This window comes from Poromitra crassiceps (assembly GCF_964638095.1).
Source record: "Poromitra crassiceps genome assembly, chromosome: 10".
Taxonomy (NCBI): domain Eukaryota; kingdom Metazoa; phylum Chordata; class Actinopteri; order Beryciformes; family Melamphaidae; genus Poromitra; species Poromitra crassiceps.
In genome coordinates, this window is record NC_139631.1 from 23714134 (window position 1) to 23728803 (window position 14670).

Consider the following 14670-nt stretch of genomic DNA (forward strand, 5'->3'; position numbering starts at 1 on the left):
CGCTCACAGCTTTGGCCAATTTCACTGAGGAACTGTCAAAGTGCGCTCTCTAGTGGCTGAACTATAGAAAAGCAACATAAGAGGCCCATTACAAATCACTGCAGTACAGGAAGACCTTTGTCAAACCGCGAATGAATGTCCAAAGAATGAAGTGTTCCACAATAACACTGCTGAATACAATTAGGCATTATAAGAGGAAGTCACACAGGATTCAGTGATTTCATATACAAACTAGACGTGCTTTTTTAAATGGCATTTATTTAGCTTTCTCCATACAATACATTTAATGTACAACAGCACATATTCTGAAATAACTCTCATTATAAAATAGGGCTTCTACAATCAAGGTACAGTCATAAAATGCTCTGAGGGACAAGACAACAGCAACAGTAAAACACCTTCATATAAAGCGCAGGATATTGAGAGAAGTGATTGTATTTGCCGAGCTATTGTAGGAAGCAGAACTTTAGACCACTCCTCTTGGAGCCGACATACGACATCCTGCATGGACCCGTTTTTCTCTTGGTTCTGGTTTCACAACTGAAGAGGTTCCAAAAAAATGATCAATGCATAAGAATATGATCTTTTACAATTGGTGAAAATATAACTTTTGGTAATATGAGAATAAATCAGGCCTTGTCTGAATACTGAATATATACCAAGGTCAAAGCGTATACAGTATTATGACTGCTAATCAAGACGTAATACAGAGTAGCCTATATTCTTACAATCATAGTGAACAGGATTTTTTTTTTGTATTTTATTTTTTTGCTTGTGACTGTAGCTGTAAAGATGGTTGTTTTGAGTGTTCTCCTGACATCAAACACTTAAACACAGCCAAAGTATACTGTACTATCACCGAAGCCACAAGAAAACCAGCTTATATCAACATGGTAAACATCAGCCAATTATAGATTGTTCAAACGTATCTTTCTGTAAAATCTGCAAACGTGAATCGGAGCATGTGTGGGCCTCTATAAGTGTCTATAAATGTGTTTTTAAATAGTATACACATAACATTGACCAGCCTGTGTGTTTAGTCTTATGCAGTGCTTCAGGTGTTGAATATACATTAATATAACGTCCAATTTGTATGAGAAAAGGCCTAGGTACAACGAAACATAAAGAGATACAGTCCGAGTAGAATACAACTGAGAGGCCGTAGGTCGTCTCGAACAAACATCAGGAGAGAGAAAGGAGAGATTTGTCTCAAGTCTTGAGGTAAGCAATGTGTTTTTCAGTATAATGCCCTACTGACAATCATACAGTTACAATCATTAATTCTCTATATACAAACTTCCTGATTCACATACACTGTACTGCTCCTCGGATAAAGAAAAAGAAAACTAAATGTGAGATCACATCCATGATGCAATTTAGGGCCAGGAGGGGATTCTGACTTCATGATGATGTCCGTTTCTCAAGGTAGGAGATAATGAGCGTTATGGCTATTGAAGGCCTGTTTTCTGCCCTTGCAAACATCATACTAACATACGATCAACATTCTACAACAGTGCAAATTTTGCTGATCAACCAAAACACTTGCAAACACTTGGCAAAATTACACCAACTTACTTTTTAAAAAGTGGGTAAAGGTGGAGAATAGAGATAGCAGGAAATAATAATTGGTGTGGATATTGGAAAATTGCAAGCCTGTATATTCATATACATCCACTCGGCCTGTGTATGTATTGTAAATTTAGGGGTTCAAATCAATCGTTTTCAGGGTACTGCTTCACATGAATGGAGGAAGTATTGTGGCACGGTGGCTCAAATGGGTAAAAAAAGAAGAAGGGGGAAGTGAGGACCAACCAACCAGCACTCGACCCCACATGGCTCTGCTGGATCTAGGCACCGTTTTTCTCTGTGACCTTCTTACAAGACGAGGTCGAGCTCAATAACCTGCGAAGCCAATCCCATGTCTCTCCAAAACATCCGCTCAACAGTTGCACCGCCTAAAATGTGTCTACTGAAGGAGGCTCTAATGCAAGTATGAAATGAATGTGCTATAGTAGTAACAGTTTGGCGCACTCACTGACACTACAGACTGTAACTGAGACATGACATCAACAAGCTTTACGAAGAGGAGGAGGCTATAGGATGCTACAGTACTAGTGCTACCTGAACATGCTACAGATTGAGACTACACCGATGGGAGACGGTTTCGCATCGGCACAAAACAGGAACCAGCCTTGCTGAGAAGTTCCACCACCCGACGCCACAGATTTGTCCAGGACTAACAATCGCTTTCTAAAACAAGGCGTTGTTTGTTTTAGAATAAGCCTTCCTTTTAGCTCACAAATCCAATGTACCATTTTTTAAATGAAAAAGTACCTTCTTCTCTGCAGCTCGATGGAGCAAGTTCTCAGTTAAGCTGGCTCATGTGTGCAGAGGAAAACACCCCGTCGGTAGTCAGTTCCTGCCATACAACACACTTACACACACACGTTCATACGCATACACCCGCTTGCACACGCGCACAAACCCTGAAGTTAGGAACGATTTCTATCGTCACACAGCACTAGCGTTTTGATTATCATTGAGTGAGAGCTGGGATTGCATACTGTACCATACATCTCCTAGGAGAGGCACCCTTCATCAATATCAGCTCATTCGTTTCACCACGCATACACACACACACACACACACACACACACACACGCACGCACACAAGCCTGCACACTGTAATTAACTTGTAACTGGTCGAAAAAATTACAATCACATGCTCTATAACGGAATGTATAGAAAGCTCATACCAGACCTTTGACTTTAGCTGGGACCAGGCCAAGCACACAGACTCTCGTTATCAAACATTGACTTGGCTTCAACCACAAAGAGTGTTGACAAGTCAAGAGGATATTCAGACGTTCTGGTGGAGAAACGGCGCGAGAAATCCTTCTCGCCATCACTCGGCCATCGGTTTCATAACAAAGCTCTGAAGTGCTTTTATACACAACTATGCAGTTATGACAGCTGTCCCTTCGGAAAGGACTAAAATAGCTATTTTTAAATTATTTAAAATATATCCCCCCAATATAAAGTGGGAGCTCTGGACCTAGTCTATCAGACCCTCAGGGAATAGCCCACAGACACCATGAGCGTACCAGAACACAAGTTACCGGAGCAAACAAACACCTGGATGTACCTCCACCCATTGGGGACTGGGTAAACATAGAGAACATGTCCTCTTGTGTATCTATCTATCTATCTATATCACATGTAGCGTGCAGCATTCACACGTACTCTAACACAATGCAAAGCAACTAAGACCTGTTGAAGCCAGTTGCATTCTAAGCCTGCTGTGTGTAATATGTTTGAGAACAAATGTGCACATTATGGCCTCCTAGGCAGGGATAATATGACCACAGGAATTTGGCAGCTATTGATTTGACTACTAAATCCACAGAAAAGTGCAAACATTCACTTTCGTAATTGTTTTATGACATCTTGTATTTCTGGCCAGCCTCTGTTCTTTGTATGTGGCTGCTCTCTGTTTGAAAAAACTAAACAAAACAGAGCATAACTTCGTGAGAGAGCCCAGTCTGAATCAAAGTGCAGCAGTCCAGCATTGGTGGAGGGAGAACAAGGGTTTGAATGGGTTCAGATAGCAGGTCCTAGATCGGGGGCCGAGCAAGCCTCTCACACACATACACTAACACAGACATACTCACCAACATGATCGCGCGTGCGCGCACGCACACACACGCACACACACACACACACACACACACACACACACACACACACACACACACACTGTCTAGCTTAGATGAGTCTGGCCTCTCCCTCCATGTCTGGCGGTAGATCACACACTCCTGTGAAGTGCATCTCCTTCCCCTTGCCTCCCTGGCCCACCCCGGCTCTGGCCCCTCGTTCCCCCAGGCCGGGAGAAGGTTGTTGGGCTTGGGGGTCTGGTGATGCCCCCCGGGGGACTCCACCCGAGCGCCTCTCTTTCAGGAAGACCTCTAGTCGACGCAGCATCTGCTTGGGGTTCTTTTTGGCAAACAGCTCCACTTCTGGAGGGTTAGAAAACACAGCAACAGAACTCAACAGTGGGACATCTCACTTCATTTTTTTTTTCATGCATTTTGTGTTGCTACAAACTGTGCGCCTATTTCTACACACGATCCTGTGACATGATTATCAACCGTTTTCATTCGCTGACAAAAGCGTCATTATGAAATCTTCACAGAGCGAACAAAAAAACAGGATAAAATAGCATTTGTTTTTTAGTTGATGCATGCATGATCAAAGCATAAGCAGAAAGAAACCCAACACCTGCATGCAACACCATCACAATGCAATGCAGCTACAACAGACTCTACAGACTCTTATTGGAAATGAATGAGTTCCATCTGCCAGCAATGGAGTCTCAGTCACCACATTAAGGGTGACCCCTGCAGCCTGACACTACTAGATTCAAAGAAGGAAGACAGGCAAGATTCCAGAGCAGCCGGTTATCAATATAACAAGGTATTGTCTTTACCTTTGAGTACAAAGCCGGAGTCAGAAATGGTCTTCTCTTGGGTCTTCCACAGTTGGTACAGGTGCAGATACGTGGCAACGTAGAACTCATTCAACACCCCAACCACCTGCTGACGACGATTACACTCCCTGGTAAAACCACACACAGAGCACAGTGTGGTTGGTGTAAAGAGGCAGGTATTAGGGCTGCATAACTACTACTACTACTAATAATAATATCAATACTTCAATTTCCAAATTGCAAAAAGCTGCCTTTTTTTCAACCCTGGTGGGAGCTCAGGACTCCTAACATGATATTCTAGTGCTGAGCCCAATTTCTGGCCTATAAATTAAATCCACATTATAAAAAAAAAACTTTCATTGTATTCAAACAGTATTAAGCCAAAAGGAAATTATGTTTCTGGTTTGCTGAAAACCTAAAATATTGAAAAATCTATCTCTATACTGTACTGCAATTTATATTGCAATATTCGTCAAAAATAATCGCCATATGATTGTCAATATCACACTGCCCTACAAGGTATTATACTGTGTGAGATAGAGTGGCAGCAGGTAACAGGATTAGTGACTCACTTGGACAAGGCCTCCTCTCTGAGCACTTGCAGGGCGATACGGGTCATGTTGATTGACATCACGCTGAATGGAAAGTTCTGCAACAAACATGAACATAGACATAAGAACTTCGATCCCAAAAGGAATAACCATACATACTTACACATGCTAAGAGGCCAAGTCTTGAAACCTGCTGATTTGCAGCTGACTTTATGGGAGGGTTTCAGTGTCTTGCTCAAGGACACTTCAGCAGGCCAGCCATACTGAAGAAAAGTCTCACTACAACCCCCCTGACATTACCACCGCCTGTCCGCCTGGTCTCGTCTGGGAAATATACCACGCCCTTTTTCTAAGCATGGATTTTTGCGTGATACCTGTGTAGGGTGCTGTGATAACTTGTAGATGTCTCTAGCCAGTGGTAGAGTCTCTGGGTCCATCACAAAAGAGAGAGTATGCATCAGTCCCAGGAAGCCGGTACCACGCAGGTCAGTGGCTGGGTCTGTACCTACAGAAAAAACACACACACACACACACACACATTCAACACACAGTCATAGTGTTTCACTCTTTGACATGGACAGCAGTGTTTTTCGCAGGTGATTATAATAATATAATATATCCATAATATCAGTGTTTCCCACAGGATTTTGAGTATTTGTGGTGGGAGACCGCAGACCCCCTAGGGGATTGCAGGGGCATGCCCCCCCGCAATAATTTTTTTAACATTTTAAAGTAAAATGCATGAATTTGGTGTACTTTGAGAAAGCTTAAGAGCAAAATTAAAAGGCTAGATCTATGAAGAACATGTCATCATTACTGTGCTGTGGGTTTACAATGACAAACTAAATTTCTCCCTATAGGTCAGGGATACTCAACTTGCTTTGCCACTTTCGTGAAATGATAGAAGGCGAGGGGCCAGTTAATAAACAAACAATATACATTTTTCTGTAGCGGATTGTAGGTTTTTGGGGTGTCAGCCGGAGTTTAGGCTGACAGTGTTGTGCACACCGGATAGTTAGTTAGGTTAAGTTATTATTATTATTTTTTTAATAATATTTATTTTTGAGCAGGGAGCATTGGCGTTACAATACAATAACAAGTGTAATTTTCTAGGTTAAGTTAGTTAGGTTAAGTACATACATAAGTGCCTGGGTAGCGAGCAGATGGCGGTATTTGACAATTTAGCAGCTAAATCATAGATTATTGAAAGATATTCCATATTCCAGACTGAAATGCTATAACAGAAGTATTGGCCAGAATGACATGAACATTTATTGGACACTTATTCAGCGGATATCTTGCATGTTGCGTTCAGGTGCACTGTCAACATCTTTTTGTGGCGGTCCAAATCCTTTTGTGGCAGCCCGCCACAAATTCCTTTATGTATGGGAAACACTGATAATATCCATACAAAAATGTCAGCAGTCTACCGCACACAGGCTTCAGACCCATTTCAATAGTTTTATATCTTCAATGTTTCTTTTAGACCAACATTAGAGGGAACGTGTATCGCTTAAAAAACTATCAATAGCAATTAATTTCATGTTGAAAATCTTGGTACACAGTAGCCACAATGTAATATGAGCCGATCAACTTCAACAAAGCGTCCACACATTGAGGCCTAAACCAGTACATTTGTGAAGGTCTCTGACCCTGAAAGCCGATGTTCTCCCAGTGCGTCCCATAGCGGGGGCAGTCCAGCCTGCTGCCCATCAGCCTCTTATAGATGGTCTGGAGGACACGCATGTGGACTGTCTGGCTGTTGTCTAGAGAGCCTATAGGAAACACATGCAAAGGGGAAAATCTGTGATTTGTTGGAAACACGTGAGTTTTACACCTGGAAGACGATAACGCAAACAGGCTCAGGCAGCACACATGCTCACATTGTGCGATGGCAAAGACCAGATCCCTCTCCTCCAGAAGTTCTCTGTGCAGGCGCGGTGGTCCAAACAGGAAGTGTGTGATAGCGGCCAGACCCGTCCTACGAATGGTTGGCTGGATGTTCTTCTACACCGGGGGTTAAAAAAAAATCACTCTTTTCAAAAATCTCATAAAAGCCAAGAATGTATGTAATTATGTAGGCTTATGAGACAAATCCACGTGTAAATGAACACATATGGAACATCTTTCCCTTCACATTATTTTTTATGCAGTGGTTTCCTATAGAATTTGCAGATGTGGGTGGTGGAGGTTTAATTTTAGGGACCCAGGGTAGCTCAACGGACCATTCCAGGATAGGTACCAGTAGGTGTTGCCAGGAGTTTAAGAATGGCTTTTATTATTTATCTTATCATTTACTGATATAATAATAATATGTGGACAATTGGGCTATAATCACAATTCAAATAATATTTTTGACCTGGTTGAGCAAGGGGCAGATGATGCATATTCTCTGTATTTAAATTGTTCTATCTGTGGGGGCGATTTTCCTAGATAAAGGCAACACTGGATAGAAATCTTTCCCTCACTCATCCACACATGCAGCACGGCTTACCAGCAAATCCCCAAGGTCTGTGGTCTGGAAGTACTGCAGGGCTTCATTGAAGGAGATGAGTGGGGTTGGGTTGGAGTCTTCAGTGAGAGCTGGTGGATATGCCACATCAATTATTTCCAAGTGCGGTACAAAGTTCAACTGAAACACATTACATTCAACAGAATCATCACCGCCTAGATTAAAAAAGGAGACAAAACTATGACCTGTTTCTCACCTGGTTGGACACTCTCCAGAGCCTCCCACTCCTCTCTGGCCTTTTCCAACTCTGAATTCTCCTCTGTAGAGACAAAACACCAAGGTAAGGTAAGGAAAACACACTAATACACCCAATGCTGTCACACGCTCTCTCTCTCTCTCTCTCACACACACACACACACACACACACACACACACACACACACACACACACACACACACACACACACACAAACCTCACCTGCTACAACACACACAGGGGATGAGAATCCACTCAGCCAAGCGGCCATGGTGCAACGGCCAGCTCCCACCCAGTTCATCCTCAGTTGTAAAAACCCTTCCTGTCTAACAGATCTGCATCATCCAGAGTTGCACAGGGACCCTCTGCTTCCTTCTAGCCAGCAACCTACACTCCTGAGGGACGTTTTACCTGCTAAGGCTGCCTGGTATCTAGGATACACTGATATATCCCTGTGGGATGAACAGTGTGAGACAAAAGAGAGATTTATGCATGTTTATGTGTGTCTTACCTGCAGGCATAGGCTGATCCCCTCCTGCAGCCAGGGTCTGCAGGAGACCATTCTGCTTCAGTGCTGAAATCTGTGAAATTACCACACAAGGGGGTTACCTTCGATGCAAGCGGGAGCGTGTAGGGTGAAGCAGAGATACAGAGAAGGAAAGTGACTAACCGGCAGAGATCTGAGTGGTGCAGTACCGTTGGTGTGGTCTTTGACATTGTGACCGATGATCAGTCCGTTCATGACCTGGGAAGAAGTCAAAATTCAAACAAACACTGACTCTTGATGGATAAACGGCTGGCTGGGCAAAAGACAATTGGAATGGACGAAAGAAAGAAAAATAATGCTATATATATTGAAATCTCATACATCAGTGAATACTCCAACTGCGATTGTTAGCTGTACTCACAGGTTTATGGTTGGAGTGGCCATTGGTGATCTCCTCTAATGGTTTACATTCACGGGACAAACCATTCAGGCCCTAGAGGGGGGCAGCAACACAGAGAGCAGATGCTTAAGACATGTAGGCAATATAAAAAAAAATACTGCAGGCTTCACTGCTCTGAGAAAGGCGATTCTTGTCCAATGCATAGCTAGTAAATCCAGTGCTAACCTGTGCCAAAAAAAATACAAAATGCAGTATATCAAATCAACTGATGCCTAGGACAGATATATAGAAATTGCATTCACTTGACTTTATCTTGTGTCCTCCTATTACTAACCTTCCTGTGTATGTAGATGTAAGCATTGTGTGCTGGGTAAATTAGGGATGCACTTCCTTTCAGGAAGTTGTCCCATCCCCCACTATCTCTACATTCAAAGTAGCAGGGGACACACGTATCCAATCAGAAAGAAGGAACATACCAGGACATGTACCAGGGAGCAATGGGGAATGTTATGGCTAAAAGAAAAACAAGCTGCCCTGTCAGCTGGCACATTGGCAACATGCCAAGCACACCAGACTACTACTAAAGGAGAGGGAGGAAATTGTTTACCTTAAGCTCCAAGTTAAACAAGTGTGACAGAACTGCTTAAACACACTGGGCTCTTAATTGTTTAAAATGAAACAACAGTACATAAAAGGATGGGACATTTATCCAAAGACTGAGTGGGTGTAAGCAATATCGCTACAGTACAGTGAACAGTACCTTAGCGCCTGCTTATATTTTGTTGACCAACATAGCAGGTGTCAGCTACAGCTACTGTACTATCTCATGATGCCAAGTTGCTGTAAACCCAAACACTGGACTCAGACTAAATCACTGAAAACTTGGAGGCCACCTAAGGTGAAAGAAAGTATTACCTCGGTGTGTGGTGTGACACCAATGTCTTCTTCCATTGCATATGTGTGTGTTGCTTGGCGAGCGTGTTCCTGATCCTGCCCTCTAAAGGCGTTTGAGGTCATGGACCGGCGTGGGCTGCAGAGCTGATGCGTGGACCACCATGGTTCTTGTAGTGTAGCTTTTGTAGTGACTGCAAATTTCTGTGCTCCTCTTCGTTCCCCCTCATATACACAATGTCCAAAGTCACCAGGTTGAGTTCACTAAGTTGTGATACTGGCGATATATATTATCGAAGTCATGCACATCATATTCTCCAAGCACAGTCTCTTTTTTCTGTGAAAAAGTAGTAGGTCCAGGTTTTTCAGGCAAATAATGCGTGATTTTGATGGTAGCCTGGCTTTACAAGTGTGTTCATTGGGTGGAATGTGCAGGTATTGGTCTACCAGAGCTGATTGGAGGACTGGAGGCTATCCGTCAATATATAAGTTTCCTGGAAACCTCCCTCCGTCCTCTCCTCAGCAGATCTGATTGGCCAGTAGGTTTTCTCATCAGCCCCATCAGAGGTGCACAGAAGCTGGATAATGGCATTGCTTGTCAGGGCTTGGTTCACCCTGTCCAAGACGCTTCATTACTTTGGCACTTAAGAGGACTCAAGGAGCACCCAGGTACCAATAGTGTTGTTGCAGTTCAATTTACTTGCACTAAAGTTGTGTTAGGTCTTCAGCCTCACATGAAACAGCACACATCCAATGTCAGAACTGTCCGTTTCCAGTAAAATATGGGTCATGGATAAGGTCCTTTTATGGCCAGAGTCCTTAGTAGGGGTTGTCATATGTCCAAATTTTCTGAAAACTAGAACAAGAAATCGATAATTGCACCAAATCTCTCATAACCAACTTTATATTCATGAGCAACATTTTGAGGCATTATACTCAGATCCAATATCACCTACAGCATAGATGGGGATTCACAATTTGAATACAATAACTGTGGACTGCACTGTAGGAACAAAATACCACAAAAATAAAGTCAGAATTGTTGCAAAAAATAAAAAATAAACAACATCTTAACTTACAGCAAAATGTTGCGCCTTGTATTAATTGTGGCCTTAATTGCTTTGTGATTATTTTTGGCAGGCAACATTATCCAAGATTAAGCTTAGAAAATGCTTATTGCAGCATGCATTTAATAATTGCATAATAGCTACAAGCGCAGTGTCTTCACAAAAATCACAACAAACAAATAATACCTAAGTTCAGGTTACAGCTTTGACAGGTGACAGCTGGCTCCTGTAACGTTACCCGCTTTGACAGCCAGCTATATCGTCAGCTAATGTTAACCGTTAGCAGGCTGGCTGTCAGCCACCGCTGTCCTGACGTTCAGTACAGTACAGTACGCGATTAGCAACCTTGCTAGCCTAGCAATATTTGAGCTAGCATCCCAGCAGGCACAAAGACGTAACGTTAGCTATAGATTGCTCGAACTCACATTCTGGATCATGCAACGTTTGCGAACATCAACGTTATTACATGCACGCCGACAAAAACGCGGGATAAATAGTTAAATATGTCATGTTATGAATGGATATTGCAAGTAAGTAGTTCAGACCTGTCATAAGAAAAGCCAGTTGTAAAGCTAACTAACGGGCTACGTTAAGTTAGCTGTAGCGTTATCACTGTATCTGGGATGAAATCTGTTTCACAGTCCGACAGCACTAACGTTACACGAATAAACTCCAGCTTTAACATGCTGTGATGTGTTAAATATGCTATGAACCCCATTACGTGCAGCGGCCTGTCCCGATCATATTATGCAATATGAATTATTTCGAAAGTACCTCAGTTTTTGATTCTTTCTCCCTCCAATCTCAGCTTCCCTTCCCCCGTCCAACACTGGCCACGGTAATTTCAAGTGCATCTTGGGAATTGTGGTTTCCTGCCTGCCTCTATCTCATTACGTCATTGCTCTCTCTCTCTCTCTCTCTCTCTCTCTCTCTCTCTCTCTCTCTCTCTCTCTCTCTCTCTCTCTCTCTCTCTCTCTCTCTCTCTCTCTCTCTCTCTCTCGGCTGACCTCATTTTCTATCTATTGATTCTTTCAACACATACCATCTGCTTTATTTAAAAATACAGTAGCTTTCTAATCTCATACTTTCTCTTTTCTTTGACTCAAATCATGGATATGCTGCTGCATGCCATAAGAAATAGACTAGGCCTTGACGTAGCCTACTCCTCCAGAAAGCGTTGATAATCCTGTAACTGTGGGTGAGATGAGCTATTAGTGGTGTGCTGGGAAAGTGGCGTTCCCCATAAAGTGCAAGGGTTTTCCTGCAGTTCCCGACAGGAACAAAAGATGATGTTTGGAGTTCAAATGCAGTCAAGGCCATACAGAATATACACTGCTGGATATATTATTTAACCAAGGCTGTCATCACTGCCAAGGATTCAGTAAGACTGCCAGATTGGTTTGTTTTGTCTTATTACTCAACTGAGTTTGATAAATGTACATAATATCCTCTCTTAATTACAGTGTTCTTGTATAGGCTACTTCTCTCATTGCACAAAATGATAGAACAACATCTCAGACCATGACTCTGAGTGGCGAAGAGACTCTTCACATCTGCTTGTGTTCAGATTTTGAGCAGATGTCAATTATTACCCTCTGGAACATTCTTTCAAGCAACAATACCCATTTTGCTAACACAAGCCAATCCTCTGAACTATGCCACAAGGTTTACATTTTCAGAATGAACTGGATTCATGCAAAACCAACCCAGGCATTTGTTATGGGCTTGGTACAGTCAACGGGTTACTTCCAGTTTCAACTGAGAAATGTCCTTGATCCCTTTATAGCTTACATAATTCTGAGGTAATGCTCATTTGCCAGCAGCCAACGTAAACATGTCCGACAGAATATGAGCCCTCTAAGCTTCGGCCCTTGCACTGCATCCAAGAAAATGAACAGTTATAAAACAGTGTGGATCAATAAAATTTACAAAACAGTGTGGATACAATTAAATTGACAAAACAGTGTGGATCAATTACATTGATACAGAATAGAAAAGTGTTACATAGCTGGCAATAATGGACGGCAGACTTCCCGTTTGGGATGAGATCAACTGTTACTAGATCTTGGGGAATGTGCTGCTGGCTCCCACCGAGCTGTTAGCTGCTGCTCTCCTCACACGTCTGAATGGCCAAACACCTGCTCACTCTGGCACAGTGTCCGCCTTAAACCCATCAAGACATTTTTATGAACTCCATTTCTCATGCTTTCAAAAATACCCTTTGAATTCCCCCCGTCTCCTCCCTGTTGAAGTGGAATATGTATGCAATCGCTGTAAGGACTCCAAGATGAGCTTCCAGTTTTCACAATTACTTGTATGATTTTGCTATGGGGTTGGAATTTCTGTTGTTTTTCAAATTTTATGTGATCTATTCAGTATTTTTGCATTGATTACCTTAGACTTTTTTTTTAGTTATAGCTGATCATTAAAATGCTTTATTGTCTATTCAAGTTCATGCATCAGGAAAGGACAAAGGAATACTTTACCTAACTGCTATCTTGCGACTCCTCCATTAGTGTAATAAATGCACAAAACACCACAAATATCATGTTGCAATCATTTAATTAACTCCACAGTCATTCTTACCCGATGTAATGCATTGACATTGTTACAATAAATATAAATATTGAAATAAAAGTGCAATTTCACAATGAAGGGAGGGACAATAACTATAGAGTGTTATCACAAAGAGGTGTGTATCACAGGCCTTACTGCTTATACAGGCTGTGGTATAGAATAGTGCAGATGAGTGCTAACAACAACCAGGGCATGTCGATGTGTGAGATCGGTGTCACTAACTCTACTGTGGCTTCCTCTTCACTCTTACCTCCTTGCCTTAATCTAGACTGATTGATGGTCAGAATGATGATGATGAATGAATGATGCCAAGTCTCAGATTCACAGATTGTTCCATACACGAGGGGAAGATAAAAGCACATTAGACATTATGTAATAATAATGTAATAATAAAACTGTGCTCAAATATTTCTAAGACGGTCCTAAGATCTCAGACAAGCATCATATTCATGTGATCTTCTCAATCTCCTTTCTCCGTTTTCTCATGCTTTTTCGTAGTTTGACTGAGCTTCTGCCGCTCTCGTGCACACACAGCCTAGACTCAAGGAGCACGCTGTGTCAGCAGGCGTGAGCCATCTCCATAGAAGCATTATTAAGCATCCTTTGCCTGAGGTGGTTGGCAAAGTCCACCTGCGTCTGAGACAGCACTTTGTTGACGATAGTCTTTGGGATCCAGCCCTGCGCAAGACAGAGAAAGACAATGATCGATTGGCCCACATATTGTTTAGACTTTTACTATTGGTGACTGTCAATGAGGTTGAATGGATTACAGTGCTGAGATTATTGTGACACCGAACGCTACATACCTTAAGATCTATATTTAGCAGCCAGGTGAACTTTGTCTTGTTTGGGTCTTCAGCAGAGGGCTTCATAACTATACAGGTGGGCCCATTCTCCGCTCTGGAAACAATCAACAACAATCAGTGTAAAGCAACGGTTTTGAATGATTGATCGATCTATCGATCTATCTATCTATCTATCTATCTATCTATCTATCTATCTATCTATCTATCTATCTATCTATCTATCTATCTATCTATCTATCTATCTATCTATCTATCTATCTATCTACTGTATCTATCTATCTATCTATCTATCTACTGTATCTATCTATCTATCTATCTATCTATCTATCTACTGTATCTATCTATCTATCTATCTATCTATCTATCTATCTATCTATCTATCTACTGTATCTATCTATCTATCTATCTATCTATCTATCTATCTATCTATCTATCTATCTATCTATCTATCTATCTATCTATCTATCCGTCCAATCCATCCATCCATCCATCCATCCATCCATCCCACACAACCTACTGAAATGGTGTGATCGCTCTGCATTCATCCATCTCCACGTTCATACACTCTTTACATAAACTCTTTACATAAATAACTGTATTATAATGACAAGATCTATGACAGGACCCACCTGACCACGCCCCTCTGTTCAGGCATTTCTGGGTGCTGAGTGGACATTCCAGCCAGAAAGCAGGCAGA

At 42.1% G+C, this 14670-nt stretch overlaps 2 protein-coding genes across 2 annotated transcripts in view; both read right to left on the bottom strand.

The window, feature by feature from the left end:
• Positions 1-255: 255 nt before the first annotated feature.
• LOC310783052 (ELMO domain-containing protein 3-like) lies at positions 256-9670 on the bottom strand. The gene is made up of 12 exons (XM_083643836.1): positions 9548-9670; positions 8654-8725; positions 8416-8490; positions 8257-8326; positions 7746-7808; positions 7532-7620; positions 6921-7044; positions 6690-6812; positions 5412-5542; positions 5059-5135; positions 4487-4614; positions 256-4016 (listed from the first exon to the last, which is right to left on the bottom strand). Exons 1-12 carry the CDS (start codon positions 9647-9649, stop codon positions 3766-3768), a joined length of 1305 nt encoding a protein of 434 aa, XP_083499962.1. The 5' UTR covers positions 9650-9670; the 3' UTR covers positions 256-3765.
• Positions 9671-13725: 4055 nt separating this feature from the next.
• Positions 13726-14670, bottom strand: part of LOC310783983 (steroidogenic acute regulatory protein, mitochondrial-like) — a gene marked incomplete at both ends in the record, with an annotated part of 2307 nt that continues 1362 nt past the window's right edge. Inside the window, 3 exons of the mRNA XM_083644926.1 lie at positions 13726-13845; positions 13974-14067; positions 14603-14670. The exon at positions 14603-14670 is cut by the window's right edge and continues 117 nt beyond it. Of these exons, the coding sequence (XP_083501052.1) occupies positions 13726-13845; positions 13974-14067; positions 14603-14670 (282 nt within the window). The remainder of the gene's footprint in view (positions 13846-13973; positions 14068-14602) is intronic.